The sequence below is a fragment of the Osmerus mordax genome, chromosome 22 (genome assembly GCF_038355195.1).
Source record: "Osmerus mordax isolate fOsmMor3 chromosome 22, fOsmMor3.pri, whole genome shotgun sequence".
Classification (NCBI taxonomy): Eukaryota; Metazoa; Chordata; class Actinopteri; order Osmeriformes; family Osmeridae; genus Osmerus; species Osmerus mordax.
The window spans coordinates 279930-297803 of NC_090071.1; the positions used below are offsets into that span (position 1 = coordinate 279930).

The following is a 17874-nucleotide window of genomic DNA, read 5'->3' on the forward strand; positions in this document are numbered from 1 at the left end:
TTATTGTACATTCATTTGTTATGAAACTAACAAGTGTTTGATAAAATTGTGAATATAAACTTAAAAAAATATATCCTGATTTGTTCAAAAATTACAACAAAAGAACAAAAAAAATTGAAAGCTTTCACTGCTGGTCTTTGTGCAAAACATGACATGATGAGAGGAGGGGACACACAGCTCTCCACCAATCAGGACAGAGCATTTGTGGGAAAACAAGGTTGTCTCTCCTCCTCCCCACCTCCTAAAATCCTCTCCTCTTCCCCACCTCCCAAAACCCTGTCCTCTCCTCCTCACCAATCCTTCTCCTCCTCCTCACCTCCTCGCCTCAACTCCTTCTCATCCTTTCCTCATTCTCCTCCTCACCTGCCTCTCCTCCTCAGTCTCCCTCCTCACCTCCTGTCCCTCCTGCGTAGTGAGCGATGGGGGAGGGTGGTAGGAGTGAGTCTGGGGGAAGTCCTAAGCCCTACTACCCTGGATGTTTTGAGAGGAGTGGAGGCCTTGGTAGGGCTGCCAGGCCTGGGGAGTTGCCTGTTCTCCACAGCCCTCCGGGAGGCCCCTTTCCTGGGCTGGGCTGGCGGGGAGAGGCCATTGGCTGGCGGGGTTATGATCCTGGGATGTCGTCCTCTCTGTGAACCTCGGGAGACGGACTTCCCCTCCCTCCTCCTCCCTCTCCTCGCCCCTGGTCTGCGCAGCCTGTAGGGGAGGGCGGGGCGTCTCTCTGGGCGGGGGGGGTCTGGCCGGGGGGCCCTGCGGGGGGGCCGGGGGGCCTCCGGGAGGGGGGTTGAGTCGGGGGTGAGTGTGGCCAGGAGGAAGCGGCTGCTATTGGACAGCGAGGAGCGGCTGAAGGGTGAGGTCACAGACGACCCCGCCTCTGATGACCCCTGACCTTTCACCCCAGGCTCTAACTGTGATCCCGACGCAGCGCTGCCCGCGCTCCTCCCTCTCTCCCGACTCCCCCTGGACCCGTCTCTCCCCCCTCCTCCCCCCTGCCTCCCCCGTACCTCTTTCCCCTCGTGGCCCAGCCTCTCTGAGTTGATGTCTGGACCAAGGTTCCTGAACAGCTGCCTAACCACGTGTGGCTGTGGGGGCCGGGGGGCCCCGGGCGCCAGGGGGGGCAGGAGGCCCCTGGGGGGGGTCTTGAGGATCCGGTTGGTAGCCGGGTCATAGTACCTTAGGGGAACTTGCTTGTATTTGACCTTTACCCCCACATCTCCGCCCTCCCCCTCGCTCGACCTTCTCCTCTTCCTGCCGTTGCCCCTGGTGACGGGTTTGAGGCGGGGCGTGGTGTCCTGGTTGCCAGGGGAGGACAGGATGTAGAGCAGTGCGGTGCTGGGCTGCAGTGGCGTCATGACGCGCAAATAGGAAGGGGGCAGGTGCAGGGGCCCGGACCTCGCCTGGGGGGGCGTCTCGGGGTCAGTGGAAAGGTCCTGGCAGGGAGCAGGGCTGTCCAGAGGGATGGCTGTCTGGCAGGCGGGGGCTGGCCGGACTCTGGGGATGATGAGGGGTGTGGTTTGGGTCCCATGGCTCACCTTGACGACCTGACACCTGGAGGCCATCCTGAAGCTCCGCCCACTCCTCCTCCTGGTGCATTCTGGGTCGTCATCGTGCTCGGTGAGGGAAAGGATGCCAGCCTCCCCCATCCTCTGGCCACGCCCTTCCCTGTCTCTGCTCCTCCCCTTCCTGTCTCTGCTCCTCCTCCCGCACCTGGGGAGAGGAGGAACACCATAGGAACATCAGAGGAACACAGAGAACATCAGAGGAACACAAAAGGAACACCAGAGGAACACAGGAACATCAGAGGAACATCAGAGGAACATCAGAGGAACACAGAGGAACACCAGAGGAACACCAGAGGAACACCAGAGGAACACAGAGGAACATCAGAGGAACACAGGAACATCAGAGGAACACCAGAGGAACACAGAGGAACATCAGAGGAACATCAGAGGAACACCAGAGGAACATCCAGACTGGAATCAAGAGTGTAGGTGTGTCTTACCTGGCGAGGGACTCGCTGTCGAAGTAGCAGAAGTAGTGTCCCTGGCGGAACTCCCTGACCATGGCCTCCACCTTCATCTCATCCTCCAGCAGCACCTGCGTCCAGGTCTTCCCCAGGAAGGAGGGGGGGATGTGGGGTGGGGCGGGCAGGATCTCCTCTATGTTGGGCTCGCGGAGTGCCCCAGCAGGGTGCAGAGCAGAGGCCAGGCGGCTGCTGTAGCCCTGCTCCTCCAGGCTCACCTGCGCCCCCATGAGGCAGGTGAGGGCCCTGCCGTCTCCCCCGCACTGCTCCAGAGCCACCTGGACGGGGCCGTCCCAGTCCTCGCTGTCGCCTGACCCCTCACAGAGGGACGCGGGGAGGCTGAGGTGGAAGCTGTCTGTGTCCCCCTGGTGGTGAAGGGCAGGACTGCGCCCATAGCAGAGTCTCTGGATTACCTCCTCTATCACATCTCCCACACCATCAGAGCCATCGCTGGAAAAGGCTTCATCCTGTTTCCTGTCCCTCTTCCTGGGCTTGGGGTCCGGGGACCCTGGCCCGGGCCGCTGATGGGGAAGAGAGAGTCCCCGAGGGGCGAGGGAGGAGGAGGAGGAGCATCTCTCTCTCCGCCGGTTGGTCTTCCTGTGAGCTTTCCTGTGAAGAGGAGGGCTGTGTGGGATGCACGGTCTGGGGGAGTGTGTGTGCGTCTCCTGGACGTGGAGCAGCTGGCAGGAGGAGCTGTCGGAGCTGGGCAGCAGCTCCCTGGTGGACAGAGACAAGCCGTCCTCCTCTGACACACACATGTCCAGCTGCTTCCTCGGGGACGGAGCACTGCCCAGGGACGGCAGGTCAGCGTGGCTGGGCCTTCACACACAGACGCACACACACACAGGCACACACACATACAGGCACGCACACACACACACACAGGCACACACACATACAGGCACACACACATACAGGCACACACGCACACACAGGCACACACACACACAGGCACACACACAGATGGGTTACAGACAGTGTGCATGCTTGAATGTGTGTGTATTACGGTGGGTGGGTGGTGATGTAATACGTGAAGGGGTCAGGTGGCTGAGCGGTTAGGGAATCGGGCTAGTAATCAGAAGGTTGCCGGTTCGATTCCTGGACGTGAAAAATTACGTTGTGTCCTTGGGCAAGGCACTTCACCCTACTTGCCTCAGGGGAATGTCCCTGTACTAACTGTAAGTCGCTCTGGATAAGAGTGTCTGCTAAATGACTAAATGTAAATACATGTTACCAGGGGTGTGTGTATGTGTTACCGGGGGTCTCCATAGCGGTGTGGGTGGTGCTGGATGACGTCCAACAGGAATCTCTCCAGCATGCTCCCGGAGACGACCTGCGCCCTTGCTCCGCCCACCACCTCCCTGTGGGCCGCGCTCAGGATGTGCTGCAGCCAATCACACGGCACCACAAAGGGGCCAGCCAATCCACACAGACAGATAAAAGGACAGTGAGTGAGGGAGCGGGAAGGACTGGGATTGACAATGTCTGAGAGCAGATAATTGGGTTTGGTGAGTGTGTGTGTGTGTACCTGCTCTACATTGTTGTAAACGACCTGACAGCAGCTGCAGTAGCCCTGTCTGGGAGGGACTCTGGACGGCCCTGCCTCCCCTCTGGACGGCCCTGCCTCCCCTCTGGACGGCCCTGCCTCCCCTCTGGACGGCCCTGCCTCCCCTCTGGACGGCCCTGCCTCCCCTCTGGACGGCCCTGCCTCCCCTCTGGACGGCCCTGCCTCCCCTCTGGACGGCCCTGCCTCCCCTCTCAACCTGACACAGAGAGAGAGAGAGACAGCACTGTGACTCCACCAGCACAGAGACAGCACTGTGACTCCACCAGCACAGAGACAGCACTGTGACTCCACCAGCACAGAGACAGCACTGTGACTCCACCAGCACAGAGACAGCACTGTGACTCCACCAGCACAGAGACAGCACTGTGACTCCACCAGCACAGAGACAGCACTGTGACTCCACCAGCCAACCCAAAAAAAGACTCAAGCGGTGTTGTTTAGAGAGATGGTGGTTTTGGTCCAGGTGTGATTTACCTGCAGGTGGTGCCAGTTTGTCTCTGCTCTGCATCTGTGAAAACACACACACCTTATGTCCTATATCTCACTCGTGTGGGCCTTTATGAAATGTAAAATGTATTAAGTAAACTATTTCACTGAGTTTAACCTGGATCAAACTAGTCACATTTTTCAAGGGTAATATTTGAGCTTTACCTTGAACTGGGGGCTCTTCAGCAGGCATTTTCAGGCCTGCATAGGAATCAAAGAAAGACTAAATTTGCTTTATACAAAAAAGTTAATCAGACACAGTAGTCCATGTGGTGCTGACCACAATACTCACATATAGTGGGTCGACTTACTAAAACACCGGCTTCGGGTTAGCCAATAACATCATCGCAGTCAGATTAACTTCGTCACCCGAGTAGCCGGGCGCTGACTCCGACAGACCTGCAACAAGTGGAGAATGGAGATACTTTCAATGCGTTGCTACCGAGATATTGGATTGAGTGCTAGCAGATGTTTTTAGCTTTGGCTGATTGATACACGTCGTTATTTGAAAATCAGCTTGCTGGCGAACAATTTTCAATGTAACATTCACATCTGCAATAAAGTTACTCACTGCGTAGTGTCCTAAAAATGCTTCATGTTCATTTAATATTTATACGAGCTACTGTGGCTAGCCTTTATCGGCACTGCCCAGCCCAGAGTCACTAGCTAGCCTACAGAACGCTACAAACTTACCGGGCCAGCCAGCAAACGGTTCTTTGATTGGCCGAAACGGAGGCAGACGATACAGACGGCCTACTGTACTGTAAATCTGTCACCCGAAAAGCTAGCGGGATATAATGGGATTTAAGAGAAACGTAAGCATACGCGGCAAGCTAGCCTATCCTTTATTTTGTGGTTGTACTAAGACACTCGTGTGTCGGGGTGAATTAGGTAGCTAGAATATGATTCGGCAAGTTAAGAGTTGCAACCATCTTTAGTATTAAACATGGAACTGCATGGCTGGCTGACTAGCTAGCCTCCACGCTGCCTGCCAAGGATGAAAATGGTTTGTTGAATGATGGTTAGGCGCCACTGACTTTCCTGATTTGTATCTAAAGCATTTCATAAACCTAAAGTTAGGTACGCGTGCATGCCCCAACTGAAATCACCTTTGTTGACGTTATCCCACGCGGGTCTCATCGGCATCCGTATTTTTGCCGTGCTCTTCCCATGTAGTGACGTTACCGGTGGGGCATGGCGGTGACCCGCCCACTTACCGGCGTCAACGTCCGACCGCTGCACACAAGTTCAGCATAAACCATCTAGCCATAACGTCAACCATCCAGTAGCCTTTGCGACATCCAATGCCAGCTATCCATTTACACTCTTAAACGTTTCGAATAAATGTAATATCCCAAGTCCACATTGCCTGCTGTCCCTAGCACAGACATTCACTAAGAGAGTGATGCCTATAGCAACTGATTTACAAAAAAACAACTTGACAATCAATCAATGTGAAGTGCTTTATTGCGTGTCTAAATCTTGTTGAAGGCGGCCACGTCCATAGACTGCACGTAGTCCTCGAAGGCGGTGATGAGCTCCTCCAGGCTGTCGGTGCCCACCTTGTCATCCTCCACCACGCAGGAGATCTGTAACTTCTTGATCCCGTATCCCACCGGCACCAGCTTGGCTGCAGGGGGACATGGCACGTTAGCCACCATAGTAACAGCAGGAGGTACAACATTAAGTGCAGAACAAGAGATTTCTCTCCTCCCTAACTGCATCTTTAATAAAATAAAGATACTGAAGTTTAACCAATTCAACTGCTGCATTAAGCGCTACTTACACTGCCCCCAGAGCAAGCCGTCCATCTCGATGCTGCGAACACACTCCTCCAGCTTGGCCATGTCTGTCTCATCGTCCCAGGGCTTCACATCCAACAGAATCGACGACTTGGCAATGAGAGTCGGCTCTGTGAACACAAGACCCAGTGGTTACCTCCTGGTGGGGGCAGAGACCTAACCAGAGGCTCTTGGAACATCTGGGAGCCATCAGGTCAAAGTGGTGTCCATCACATATCAGACGAAAGATGGTGAGTTGATCATCATAGGCTTGCCAGGTAATACACTTCAGTATGACAGATGAAGCCCTCTTGATGGGGGGGGGGGGAGGTAGGTCTGTGTGTGAGCTTGTGTTGGTGGGGGGGGGAGGTAGGTCTGTGTGTGAGCTTGTGTTGGTGGGGGGGAGGTAGGTCTGTGTGTGAGCTTGTGTTGGTGGGGGGGCAGGTCTGTGTGTGAGCAGGTCTGTGTGTGAGCTTGTGTTGGTGGGGGGGCAGGTCTGTGTGTGAGCAGGTCTGTGTGTGAGCTTGTGTTGGTGGGGCGGCAGGTCTGTGTTGGCTTGTGGATGATCCAGATATGGAGAAACTTACTCTTGGACTTCTTGGCGTTGTAGGCTGCCACGCGTTCCTCCTTCATCCTGATGGCCTCCTCGTCCTAAAGGAGAAGGTCAAAGGTTAGGAGCGGCCCTCAAGCCAGCAGCAGGCAGATGATCCATCAAGACGGAGGGTTGGATCAGCTGGAGGCACAGGGAGATGAACACTAGAACCCCCCCCCCCCGAACTCAATCCTACCTCCTCCTCATCGGAGCCAAACAGGTCGAGGTCGTCGTCATCATCCTTAGCGTCTGCGGCGGTCTGGTCCTCGACCCCCGAGGGGCCGTACTGGGCCAGGGGCCTCTTCACCCCGGGGAGGCTGGGGGCAGAGGGCCGTGAGACACACCTCACACTACTCACACGCTACTGCAAGCTCATTGGTCATGGTCAATCAGGCATTTTAAAATTGTGCATCAAAGTTCTCAGGCGAAAGATGGTGTGAAAGATCATCATATAACCAGACCTTCAGGAAGCACAGATAATAACTGTCACATCAACAGGAGACGCACCTGGTCTTCTCCCGCTGGTAGGACTTGATGTGGTTGTACCAGCGCAGCGCGTGGCACAGCTCTGTGGAGGGGGGAGACGAGATGGCGTCAAACACGGCCACGTCCGCTTGAGACGGCACGTACCTGCACACAGGTGACCAGGACAAGACAGGGTTTAAACTTCCCATAGTTGAGCCTAACACCCAGCACATGTACGTTGAATCATAGAAGAGACATTCATCATATTACCAACATCGGATATCAGTTTTCGCCACGTAGTTACGTGATTTGGGGAAATTCTACATTTTCTTATGATAAAATTCACAACTGTGATTTTATTGCTGCTCCTCATGCCAAAAGCAGAACTCGCCAAAACAAGACAACTTAATGTTCCTGCTTGCCTAAAAGCTGCCTCAAATATCACTCAAGACTGATAATAATAAAAATAAATGTTGGCTAGCTAGGTAGCAGCTTCTACAGTAACCCTGCTGCAGCTGCTAGGCCGAACCCGCCTCATTCTTGACGACGTCACAAGCCATGGCAGACACAGGCCGAGAACGCGAGTAAAAATGTAGTAAAGGTTAATACCAACCCCTCAATGTAGCTCTTGTCTGACAAAAACGCATTCAGGACCTTAAGGCCTGCAGGTGATTTCAAATCTCCGAAGCCCATTGTTGTTCAAACTGTGTAAGGCCCTCGTGCACAAGACTAGACGGTGTTCCAAGAAGAGCGAAGGGACGAGATGGGGCACGAGGAGCGCTTTATACCCGCGTGAGTGACTCCTCCTACGGGGCCTTGTCTTGAAGTATCCTGACAAGACTCGCTTCTTTAAACGTATCAGATTTTTTTTACATTATAGAGATGCATTAATTTTTTTTATCGACAGTGTGCATAGTGTGTCGCCTTTGTTGTATGTATCAATTTATAGATACGTCAAACCCTAAAAAAGACTTGGAAGTGTTGTTCTTTTAAATATTCTGAAAGTGGAATATATCGAATTCTGGCAACCCGTGTAAGGCACCTTTGCCCTGATTATAACTTCCGGGTGGTTTTGGTAAATGGTTTTGGGTTGTGACTAATCATTTCTCATTTTCCTTAATACGTTTGTGTTCTTAGTCTCAACACTATTATTCCAAATTACATTACTCGCTCTTTCATATTTATTTTTTTGTCGTTCAACATTTCAACATCAGAAAATAACTAAATTGACCTCACGGAAATGACGACACAGTGAACGTGCACATGTAAACTGGAGGTGCATTACATACACGTGCCGGCAGCAACACGCAGTTTAGGGTTTAGTTGGCCGCAAAGGAGGGGACAATTCACATGTGAGACCGACAAATCTCTACGTCTGCACCATGAGCGGTCACAGTTATTATCCTCCTCCGGACTTTGGCTGTCCCGTTCCCAGTTCGGCGGTGGTAAGACCAGCAACATTTCAGTGTCAACAGCCACCCTCGAGCAACTTTCACACTGGTATGTGGAACTGGTTCGAGCAACCGTGCACCCCGTGGGGCTACAACGGTCAAGGGTCCCGGGGCGGCGGCGGACCCCCCTGTCGAGAACCATACGGGTTCAGTCATTCACGCGGTAAGTTGACTGTGGTCCTGAAAGTGTTCGGCTCTTCTGCTGGGTGGGGAAGATACATCAATCACATCACGAGGAGCATCATTGGCATTTTGAACTCCAATCCGTTTCCAACACTGGTGTTTTACCGCTCCGTTCACAGGGCAGGGGTTCAATCGTGGTGCAAGATATGGTCCGCCCCACGTCCACGTTAACAAGGTAGTAGTACACACACACATACACTCACACACACCCTGACCCACCTGCAGAGTGAGATTGAGGCACTCATGTATGAGATAACATGTCTCCTTGTTGCAGCAGAGGAAAAGAAAAGAACCAGAGTTTTCCCACTTCTGTGACACGTGTGACAGAGGGTTTAAAAATCAAGAAAAGTATGATGAACATATTGCTCAACATGTCAAGGTAACTAGTCCTGCTATAACTTCTTGTTTCCAGCAGTCATATTCAATACACACATACAGGAGAGACAGTGCCTACATGAACATGATTGTATGATGAAGACTAAATATAATGCATTTTCTCATAGTGTTCAGTTGAAGACTGCAGTTTTACTGCTCATGAGAAGTTGGTGAAAATTCACTGGACCAATGTAGGTGGATCCACCTAGCTACAGCTGATCACATTTAAGAGATATTATTCCTGATTAACAGTGTATTATTCCTGATTAACAGTGTGTTATTCCTGATTAACAGTGTATTATTCCTGATTAACAGTGTATTATTCCTGATTAACAGTGTATTATTCCTGATTAACAGTGTGTTATTCCTGATTAACAGTGTGTTATTCCTGATTAACAGTGTGTCCTTTCCGTTTTATTAGAACCACACCCCAGGAGCCAAAAGAATCAAGTTGGATACCCCAGATGAAATTGTAAAATGGAGAGAAGAGAGGCGCAGGTATGTGATGGATGTTTTACCGTATTGTAGCAGCTTCACCCAGACGACCTGATGGTGTTTACATTTACATTTATGCATTTAGCAGACGCTTTTATCCAAAGCGACTTCCAAGAGAGAGCTTTACAAAAGAGCATAGGTCACTGATCATAACAACGATATAGCCCCAAACATTGCGAGCAGCCAAAACATGAAGCATACATTGTGAAAAAAGAAATAAGTGCCAAAGGGAAGAACCATAAGAGCATGCAGTTAAACAAGTTACAATTAATCAACATGAAACTCAAAAAGTGCAAGAGTGTACCTGTAGAAAAAACAATCAACAGTAAAATATTTCACAGCGAGTTCAAGAATTTAAAACCGTTACAACTAACCAACAAGAGCAACAAGTTTCTCAATACGAGTCATTGTGATCCTGGAGGAAACTAACATCAGGTCCAGCCAAGCATTCCTAAGTGCCGTTTTACTCCCGGAACAAGTGCGTCTTGAGCCTTTTCTTGAAGGTGGGGAGACTGTCCCTGATGGAGGTGGGGAGTTGATTCCACCATTGGGGGGCCAGACAGGAGACGGGTTTACTGTCTCATGGCTCTGGCCCTTGGCGTTATTTGGCCAGTCACTTGCCAACTAGGATCACTAGATGGTGGTGTCGCTGCTGTGTACATACGACTATACACTACCACTTTGTGATGTATGTTTGCGACACACGATTACTAGTTAAAAGACTCAAATTCAACAACTGCAGGAAATACCCAACTCTGCAGAACGTGGAGAGGAAGAGGAGAGTGATGGAGACCAGGCAGGAGAGAGGAGAGGTTCTGGAAACGGCACAGTTTGGGTATTTGTCTTGTTCTAGGCATGTTGTTCTGATAATAATTTACATTTATTTGCATGTCTTTATTTAGCAGCCGCTTTTATCCAAAACAACATTTAAACAGCGTGCAGTTCTAGGAATGTTGAGTTAGAAACTGTTCCGTTGTGTTTCCAGGAGGATGAGAAGCAGAGGCAAGGGGGGGGTGTGCCCCAGAGGAGGCTTCCAGCAGGGCGGGGGGGGCAGACCCTGGGTCACAGGGGGGGGAGGGGCAGAGCAGGCACCCCCCCTCACACAAACCTCCCAGGAAGGGGATCCTCTGGGGGCCCTGGCCAGCAGTGACCCAGGTGAGCTACGCTTGGCGGGCCCTCGTTCTGTTTTCCTGCCTGTACAATCGCTGCTCTCCTTCATAAAGCAGGACCAGGGTGTGATGCTGTTGTCCTTCATAAAGGCAGGACCAGGGTGTGATGCTGCTGTCCTTCATAAAGGCAGGACCAGGGTGTGATGCTGCTGTCCTTCATAAAGGCAGGACCAGGGTGTGATGCTGCTGTCCTTCATAAAGGCAGGACCAGGGTGTGATGCTGTTGTCCTTCATAAAGGCAGGACCAGGGTGTGATGCTGTTGTCCTTCATAAAGGCAGGACCAGGGTGTGATGCTGTTGTCCTTCATAAAGGCAGGACCAGGGTGTGATGCTGCTGTCCTTCATAAAGGCAGGACCAGGGTGTGATGCTGCTGTCCTTCATAAAGGCAGGACCAGGGTGTGATGCTGTTGTCCTTCATAAAGGCAGGACCAGGGTGTGATGCTGTTGTCCTTCATAAAGGCAGGACCAGGGTGTGATGCTGTTGTCCTTTCAGACTCGGACAGAGAGGAGTCGGACAATGCTAAGGGGGCAGGAATCACCGTGGCACCCAAACAGATGACCTCGGGGCTGGGGGCGCTGATGGCTAACTACGGCTCTATGACAGAGAGTGACAGTGACCAGGAGCCAGACTGTGAGTTTACACACACAAACACCCCTCAGCACAGCGTCAAGGTAAAGATCATGGCCACTATTAGTGCTGGGTGCTCTTGGTGCTCTGTTAAGGACTAACCACAGTTTACACTTTACAGTTTACACTAGCTTTTAAATGGCAGTTGTATGTTTACCCAACATGGTGGCCCATGTCGTGGATGTGGGCCTAACCCTGACCCCTGTAGCTCCACAAACACAGACCCGCCCCGTGAACCCTCCTTTTCTTATGATGTCATCACAGCGCTTGAGTGCACTTAAGTTTTGACGGTTAGGAGAACGCATTTAAGCAGATTTCTGTTTTTTATACATGTCTCTGCTTGTCAGCGCTCCCAATCCAGAGAGCAAGCCTGCTCCTGTCGGAAAACCAGGCTCTTTTGAAGTCAGTCAGCCCTCAGAACCCAACACACTCTCTGGGAAGGGGACCATACCCTGAGAGCATGAACCCCAGGCCTGTTCCCACCCTGCCTCCCTGCAGGGGAGGGAGAGGGGGCAGGAGGGGGCAGCGACACACAGCACTGCCCCAGCGCCGCGCAACTCTACTAGAGATGGTAATATGGGTTAACAGGAGTGGGAAGCATTCACTTAAAAAAAAAAAAAATTATCTGAAAAATTCTCGTCTGTTCTCAACCCTGCAGCTGCTGGCTCCAGACATCCGCCATGAGAGGAACGTTCTCCTGCAGTGTGTACGCTACATCGTGCGGAACAACTTCTTTGGTCTGGAGGTTAAAACTCTGAACAGACAGGAGCCAGAGGAGAGGGCAGTGAGCGCCACGGAGGAGAGGGCAGTGAGCGCCACGGAGGAGAGGGCAGTGAGCGCCACGGAGGAGAGGGCAGTGAGCGCCACGGAGGAGAGGGCAGTGAGCGCCACTGGAGAAGACCTCAGGATCCTAGCGGAGAGAGAGAGTCAAGCTGGTAACAGTCACATGAGGTCAGCAGCGCTAGCTAGCGAGCAGCCACCAGTTCACGGCCTCAGATGCCAGGTTGACAGTCTGAGTGTTTCCAGTCTGAGTGTTTCCAAGGCGTTCGCTGGGCAGAGGCCCAGTCAGACTTCAGGTGCTGATGTCATGGAGACGGTAGTTGAGTGGGGCATGCCACACAAGGAACACCTCCACACTCTGCCTCTGGAAGAGAAGCCTAACCCTGGGATTAGACCTCCTACAGACCTAGACCAGCCCTATAGACCTCCTACAGACCCAGACCAGCCCTATAGACCTCCTACAGACCCAGACCAGCCCTATAGACCTCCTACAGACCCAGACCAGCCCTATAGACCTCCTACAGACCCAGACCAGCCCTATAGACCTCCTACAGACCCAGACCAGCCCTATAGACCTCCTACAGACCCAGACCAGCCCTATAGACCTCCTACAGACTTGGGGAGTGATTCTCCCCAGGCAGCAGGAGTGTGTGAGCCTGGTGAAGATGCTCTGCCTGGCGTGGTGGTGGTAGAGGAAGGGTCTGCTCACAGCGGGCCTGGAGAGCTATATCACCTGATTCTGACCTCTACTCAAGCCCAAAGTGTCGATCTACGATGATAAAATATGGGAGATCACGGATGGAAATACTGAAGACCCCTAATGGAAATATCTAAGTATAAATGAAGTGTATATATATAGCTGAGGAAGAGATCCCCAAAAGCACTCTGAAAAGGGTTAGAAGAGAGCCCGACCCGCAGCTCTACACTCCTGTAACTGCCAAGCTTTCCTTTGCATTTTTTTGTCTTTGTGATCAAGATGATCAAACATCTGTCATTTCATTCAAGTATTATACAAATGGTTTTTTTCTGTATTTAAAATAAATGACAGGCCTGATATTGGACCATTTTTGAAGTGTTTATTCTGAGGTGTGGAAGCATAGGTTGTTTACAGATGCAGGGTTTACTCAGTGTTTACTCAGCTTTCATGTTGCCCAACCTTTGGAGTCATTCCACAGAAGACCACTCCATAACCTGGGTCTGACTTCCTTCAGGTGGGACAGCATGTTTATGATAGGTGGGGGATGCTTGCTTGCTCAAAGTCCTTTGCCTTTGCTTGCTTTGACTCCTCCCCCTGCTGCCTGAGTTAACCAAGCCCTTCATGCCTGGGTGAGTGAACACGCCCCACGTCACTCTTAACACTCTTAACACTCCACAGCGTGAGTTGTTGCCTGAAGGTGGGGAGAAGAAACAGCCCTGGGGGAGATCAGTGTCAGGATGAAAGATTCACCTTTGATGCATGTTCTGTTAATGTATTGAACCATACAGACTAGTTTCATCCAGTCTGTTATAGCCATTACGACATTAAGCGAGCATACATGTTTTAAGCTTTATAATATGATTCCTATTTTAAAATTATTGCACAAATTTAGCCTCAATCTAAGGTTCACTTCAAGGCTCCCATTTTGTGATGAAACACTTGGAACGGTTTAGATTACTGACAGAGCTAGTGATGCATTGTATTAAAATATTTTACAAAACATTTTATAAATACACTCTTGCATAAGCAATGTTATCTTTGATAGTAGGCGACATTTTGTCATCTTCATAATGTGGGTTAAAAAACGAGGTCCGTTTAAGGGTAAGGGGTCTGAGGACATGCGCAGTAGGCATGTTTGCATTCGCTCAGTCACCTCCCACCTCAGTGACAGCGCCAGGCAGCTAGGCTACACCGCCGCTGTTACCGGGAGCGGTAAAGAAGCTAGGGGATGAGACAGCAATCGTAGAAAGAGATAAGGTGAATAACTCCACGCATTTAGATCTGACAAAAGAGGAATATCGTCAACCAACATCACGTTTTCTTCCTGGGAATGTGTCATTAAGTTTCTTTTCGTCGTAAAACCACGTTTGACCAATGAGATTTGTGGAAGATGAGACTCAACGCCTCGCAGCGATGGGGTTGAGGAGGTCTTGCGGCAGGAGCTGAACTTGAAGCTCCATTATCAACGTCACGTTATCTTTGCATGACATATGTTTGTTACCATTTAAAAATTGTATTAGTTATAAATTACACGACTGATAGTCATTGAAGTGTACAGAAAAGGCGTCTGTATCCGCATTTACCCAGCTAGCTAGCAGCGTCAGCTGGCTAGCCAGTAGTGGGACAGCTAACCTTGGTTAGCAAGTGGGCTAGCTAACGTAGTCTGCTATCACAACAGTCCCGTACTTTTAGTACTGAACTGTTGGCCCTTCTACTGCCCTGGTCGGACCAAATGCAACACCAGGACTATTCAGGAGATCCGTCCGGAGGTAGGAAAATGTCGCACCCTACAGCTTTCCACCACAGACGGGGCAGCGGCAGTACATCTGCGTCATCTGTTGCGGCGAGCGGCAGTCACGTTAACCCCACAGAAGACCATCAAACTCCGCCGCAGCCTCTAAACCAGCCCGGCTCCTCTTCCCCCGGGCCCCACCAGCACCCCCACAGCGCGAGCACTGCCCCTCAGTCTCAGTCCGTCGTGAAGAAGAAGAGCGGCTTCCAAATCACAAGTGTCACCCCGGCCCAGATCTCAGTGAGCACCAACAACAGCATAGCGGACGACACGGAAAGCTATGACGACATGGACGAGTCGCACACGGAGGATCTCTCCTCCTCGGACATGCTTGACGTGTCCGTGTCCCGGGCCACAGACACTGGCCTCCCCGAGAGAAGCTCTTCAGACGAGACTCTAAACAGCCTCCAAGGGGTGGAAACCCCTGGACTGGTGTCCCCCAACGAGCCCCTGCACCCCCACTCCCTCCCCACTGTGTCTCAGCAGCAGCAGTTGGTGAACGGGGCTGCCCACTCGCTCCAGCTCCCCCCCTGCTTGCAGAGTGTGGAGGCTGCAGCTCCTCTGCCCCCTGCCGCCCTGGCAGAGACACAGCCACCCCGCAGCACAAGCCTGGCACAGGCTAACGCTACTGCTGTCAGCAACACTCTTCTCTCTTCAGGCCCCATGGCCCTGGGCAGCGCTGTGCAGGGAGGAGGAGCTGGGGGCCCAGCTGGGGGCCTGTCTGGAGTGGGAGGCCTGGCTGGAGGCCTGGCTGGAGTGGGAGGCCTGGCTGGAGTGGGAGGCCCAGCTGGGGTCACCACCACCACTCAGACACAGTCTACCCCTGGCTCTCGTTTCCGGGTGGTGAAGCTGGACTCCAACTCTGAGCCCTACCGGAAGGGGAGGTGGATGTGTACGGAGTACTATGAGAAGGAGGTTCCCCCTGCAGCTGCCGATGCCAGCCCCAGGCCTGGGGAGGCCCCGCCCACTGAGGGAGAGGCAGGAGGAGCAGCAGCAGGAGGAGCAGCAGGAGGAGGAGCAGCAGGAGGAGCAGCAGGAGGAGCAGCCCCTGCACCACAAACCCTGCAGCCTTATCAGCAGCACACGCAAGACTTCACCAGCCCACAAGCCATCCAGAACCTCCCTGTTCTGGTCCAGAGCCCCCCCCTGACAGGCCCTCACGATCCTGGCACTAACCTGGTCCAGCCAGGACAGTCCAGCCTGGCCTCCTCTCTTCCCTCAACCCCCCAGGTCATGACCCTGGCTCCTTCTGGCATGGTCCAGCACCTGTCCTATGCTGTGGACGCGCAGCCAGCCCGTGGGTGCTATCCTGCCCAGCTCTCCACAGGGCTGCTGGCCATGGCTGGGGGCAGGCAGCCGGACTTCATCCAGCCCACCGCCCCCTTCCAGGCCCAGGCCCAGGCCCCTCTGGCCCCCGCCCCCACAGGAGCTTCCCTGGTGGGGCTCGGTGGTGCCAGTCAGCCCCTTCAGGGTCAGGCCCCTTCCTCCCAGCCTGTCTTTGCTCCAGCCCAGCCCTCCTCCAGCCCCCGGGCTCCTACCCACAGCACCACCTACCTTCCTCTGACCACCCTGCAGGCCGACCTCCAGCCTCTCCTGACACACGGCATGGCCCTCAGCCAGGCCCACGGCGGGGCTGCTCACCTGGGCAGCATGCCCTCTCTGACGGCCTCTCAGCTCCAGGACGCCCAGAGGCTGCTGTTCCAGCACCAGGGCCTTGCAGGGCTACCCAGGCTGGGGGCCACGGGCGGTGGGGAGCCGGGCGCAGAGGCCAGGGCTGCTGGGGGCGCAGAGGCCAGGGCTGCTGGGGGCGCAGGCAGGGGGGAGGCGGGCGCAGAGGCCAGGGCTGCTGGGGGCCTGGGCCACTTTGGAGACACTGACGCAGCGCTGAGGAGCCAGACTGCAGACGAGGAGGACAGGTGAGGATGAACTGGGGATGAGAGTGTGCGGGAGGGATGAGTGCGTGTTTACATGCGAGAGTGTACGGGAGGGATGAGTGCATGTTTACATGCAAGAGTGTGCGGGAGGGATGAGTGCATGTTTACATGCGAGAGTGTGAGGGAGGGATGAGTGCATGTTTACATGCGAGAGTGTGAGGGAGGGGTGGCTTGTCTATACTTTGTGAGACGGGCCCCCCCCCCACACACACACACACACATACACACACGATAAGAGGAACAGCTGATTTCCCCCAGTTAGATGTGTGTATCATGTCTCCAGGACTGTGGTCCTGTGTTCAGGTACAATGCATGCATGTTAGTGTGTGGCACGCTTCTCTCCCCGAGAGCCAGTAGCAGGTTCAGGTTGCAGCTGTCTCTGTGAGTGTGTGTGAGAGTGTTATTGTGTGTTTCTCCCAGTGTGCTCTGTTGATGTGACAGTGCTCAGTCCCGGTCAGGCTGAGACAGACCAGGCATGTAGAGCAGCTGTCAGCCAAGTACATGGACATAGTTTCAAACAAAATAGTTTCAAGGGTATGGTTTAGTGTGGACTCCCCTGGTGCAGCCGAGTTGCAGTTTGTCCTTCCAGCAGCCAGGTGTCAGTGTTGCCACACAAACTAACCTCGACCCTAACCCACTAACCTCTGTCTGGGCTGTCTAGGCTGCTCACCAGGGAGGCCCTATCTCTCACTCTCTCCCTTTCCCTCCCTCTCCCTCCCTCACCCTCACAGAACCCTTAGTTGCACACCCTAACCCTCTCATCTCTCTAACCCTAACCCTAAACCAAAAGCATTCAGTACAGGTCAGTCTACTTCAAGGTTGTCTGCCCTAGCCCTAACCCTTAAGCCATGAGAGGCTGGTGAGTTGAAGAGTTAGAAAGGTGATTTGTTGTTCGTTGGATGTTTTGAAACTGGACTCTTCTCCTCATTGTTGGATGCCACCTGCTGGCTCTCTCACTGTGATTGGCTGGGAGCAGGAGTCTGTATCCTGGCTCCCACTGACAGTAACACACACACACACACACACACACACACACAGAAGTATTGGACATTGACAGATTCATAGCAGGCGGGTGAGTTTCTGAAAGGGTTGTTGATTTTAGGCTCATACTGTCATTTGATCTGCTGATCTGTTTTTGATCTTGTCATTCAAAACCTTGCTGTACTGGTCCACCAACTGTGTGTGCGTGTGCGTGTGTGTGGGAGTCAGCAGTGTTGTATCTCAGAAGATCTTCATGCTGTATTCTCCTGTATGTGGAGGTTACATAAGGCTTTGCGTGCAGCGAGAACGAAGAACTGCCTCCCCTCCGGCCCCACCAGGGTGTGTTAGTGTGGGTGGGTGTGTTAGTGTGTGTGTGTAAGTAAGTGTAGGTGTGTGTGTGTAAGTGTGGGTGGGTGTGTTAGTGTGTGTGTAAGTAAGTGTAGGTGTGTGTGTGTAAGTGTGGGTGGGTGTGTTAGT

General features: G+C 52.8%; 4 protein-coding genes across 5 annotated transcripts; 2 read left to right on the forward strand and 2 right to left on the reverse strand.

The window, feature by feature from the left end:
• Positions 1 to 5: 5 nt before the first annotated feature.
• On the reverse strand, positions 6 to 3614 carry zdbf2 (zinc finger, DBF-type containing 2). Its single transcript, XM_067261061.1, has 4 exons — positions 3549 to 3614; positions 3277 to 3404; positions 2000 to 2839; positions 6 to 1704 (listed from the first exon to the last, which is right to left on the reverse strand). The coding sequence occupies exons 2-4, from the start codon at positions 3336 to 3338 to the stop codon at positions 390 to 392; spliced, it is 2217 nt and encodes a 738-aa protein (XP_067117162.1). The 5' UTR covers positions 3339 to 3404; positions 3549 to 3614; the 3' UTR covers positions 6 to 389.
• Positions 3615 to 5522: 1908 nt separating this feature from the next.
• Positions 5523 to 7681, reverse strand: eef1b2 (eukaryotic translation elongation factor 1 beta 2). Its single transcript, XM_067260852.1, has 6 exons — positions 7525 to 7681; positions 6954 to 7076; positions 6643 to 6763; positions 6442 to 6505; positions 5860 to 5985; positions 5523 to 5703 (listed from the first exon to the last, which is right to left on the reverse strand). The coding sequence occupies exons 1-6, from the start codon at positions 7602 to 7604 to the stop codon at positions 5549 to 5551; spliced, it is 669 nt and encodes a 222-aa protein (XP_067116953.1). The 5' UTR covers positions 7605 to 7681; the 3' UTR covers positions 5523 to 5548.
• Positions 7682 to 8200: 519 nt separating this feature from the next.
• On the forward strand, positions 8201 to 13047 carry nufip1 (nuclear FMR1 interacting protein 1). Of its 2 annotated transcripts, none has more exons than XM_067260426.1 (10): positions 8201 to 8525; positions 8665 to 8720; positions 8820 to 8924; positions 9049 to 9111; positions 9342 to 9418; positions 10158 to 10250; positions 10401 to 10570; positions 11079 to 11216; positions 11561 to 11784; positions 11872 to 13047. In XM_067260426.1, the coding sequence occupies exons 1-10, from the start codon at positions 8294 to 8296 to the stop codon at positions 12769 to 12771; spliced, it is 2058 nt and encodes a 685-aa protein (XP_067116527.1). In that variant the 5' UTR covers positions 8201 to 8293; the 3' UTR covers positions 12772 to 13047. The 2 variants fall into 2 exon arrangements, with proteins under 2 accessions (XP_067116527.1, XP_067116528.1); XM_067260427.1 differs by having other exon boundaries at positions 8823 to 8924.
• Positions 13048 to 13767: 720 nt separating this feature from the next.
• Positions 13768 to 16879, forward strand: LOC136966417 (TSC22 domain family protein 1-like). The gene is made up of 2 exons (XM_067260921.1): positions 13768 to 16398; positions 16858 to 16879. The coding sequence occupies exons 1-2, from the start codon at positions 14423 to 14425 to the stop codon at positions 16877 to 16879; spliced, it is 1998 nt and encodes a 665-aa protein (XP_067117022.1). The 5' UTR covers positions 13768 to 14422.
• The last annotated feature ends 995 nt before the right edge of the window (positions 16880 to 17874 follow it).

Bases quoted from the DNA above. Each gene is read 5' to 3' on its own strand.
- zdbf2 (XM_067261061.1), bottom strand. From the start codon at position 3,338: ATGCTGGAGAGATTCCTGTTGGACGTCATCCAGCACCACCCACACCGC. The intron at 2,840-3,276 runs GTAACACATACA...CTGTGTGTGAAG, and splicing joins CACCGCTATGGAGACCCCCG to GCCCAGCCACGCTGACCTGC. The intron at 1,705-1,999 runs GTAAGACACACC...TCCTCTCCCCAG, and splicing joins GACAGCGAGTCCCTCGCCAG to GTGCGGGAGGAGGAGCAGAG.
- LOC136966417 (XM_067260921.1), top strand. From the start codon at position 14,423: ATGCAACACCAGGACTATTCAGGAGATCCGTCCGGAGGTAGGAAAATG. The intron at 16,399-16,857 runs GTGAGGATGAAC...TTGATGTGACAG, and splicing joins ACTGCAGACGAGGAGGACAG to TGCTCAGTCCCGGTCAGGCT.
- nufip1 (XM_067260426.1), top strand. From the start codon at position 8,294: ATGAGCGGTCACAGTTATTATCCTCCTCCGGACTTTGGCTGTCCCGTT. The intron at 9,112-9,341 runs GTAGGTGGATCC...CCGTTTTATTAG, and splicing joins TGAAAATTCACTGGACCAAT to AACCACACCCCAGGAGCCAA. The intron at 10,251-10,400 runs GTATTTGTCTTG...TTGTGTTTCCAG, and splicing joins CTGGAAACGGCACAGTTTGG to GAGGATGAGAAGCAGAGGCA.
- eef1b2 (XM_067260852.1), bottom strand. From the start codon at position 7,604: ATGGGCTTCGGAGATTTGAAATCACCTGCAGGCCTTAAGGTCCTGAAT. The intron at 6,764-6,953 runs GTGCGTCTCCTG...CTCTGCCCCCAG, and splicing joins TACCAGCGGGAGAAGACCAG to CCTCCCCGGGGTGAAGAGGC. The intron at 5,986-6,441 runs GTAAGTTTCTCC...TTGTGTTCACAG, and splicing joins CAACGCCAAGAAGTCCAAGA to AGCCGACTCTCATTGCCAAG.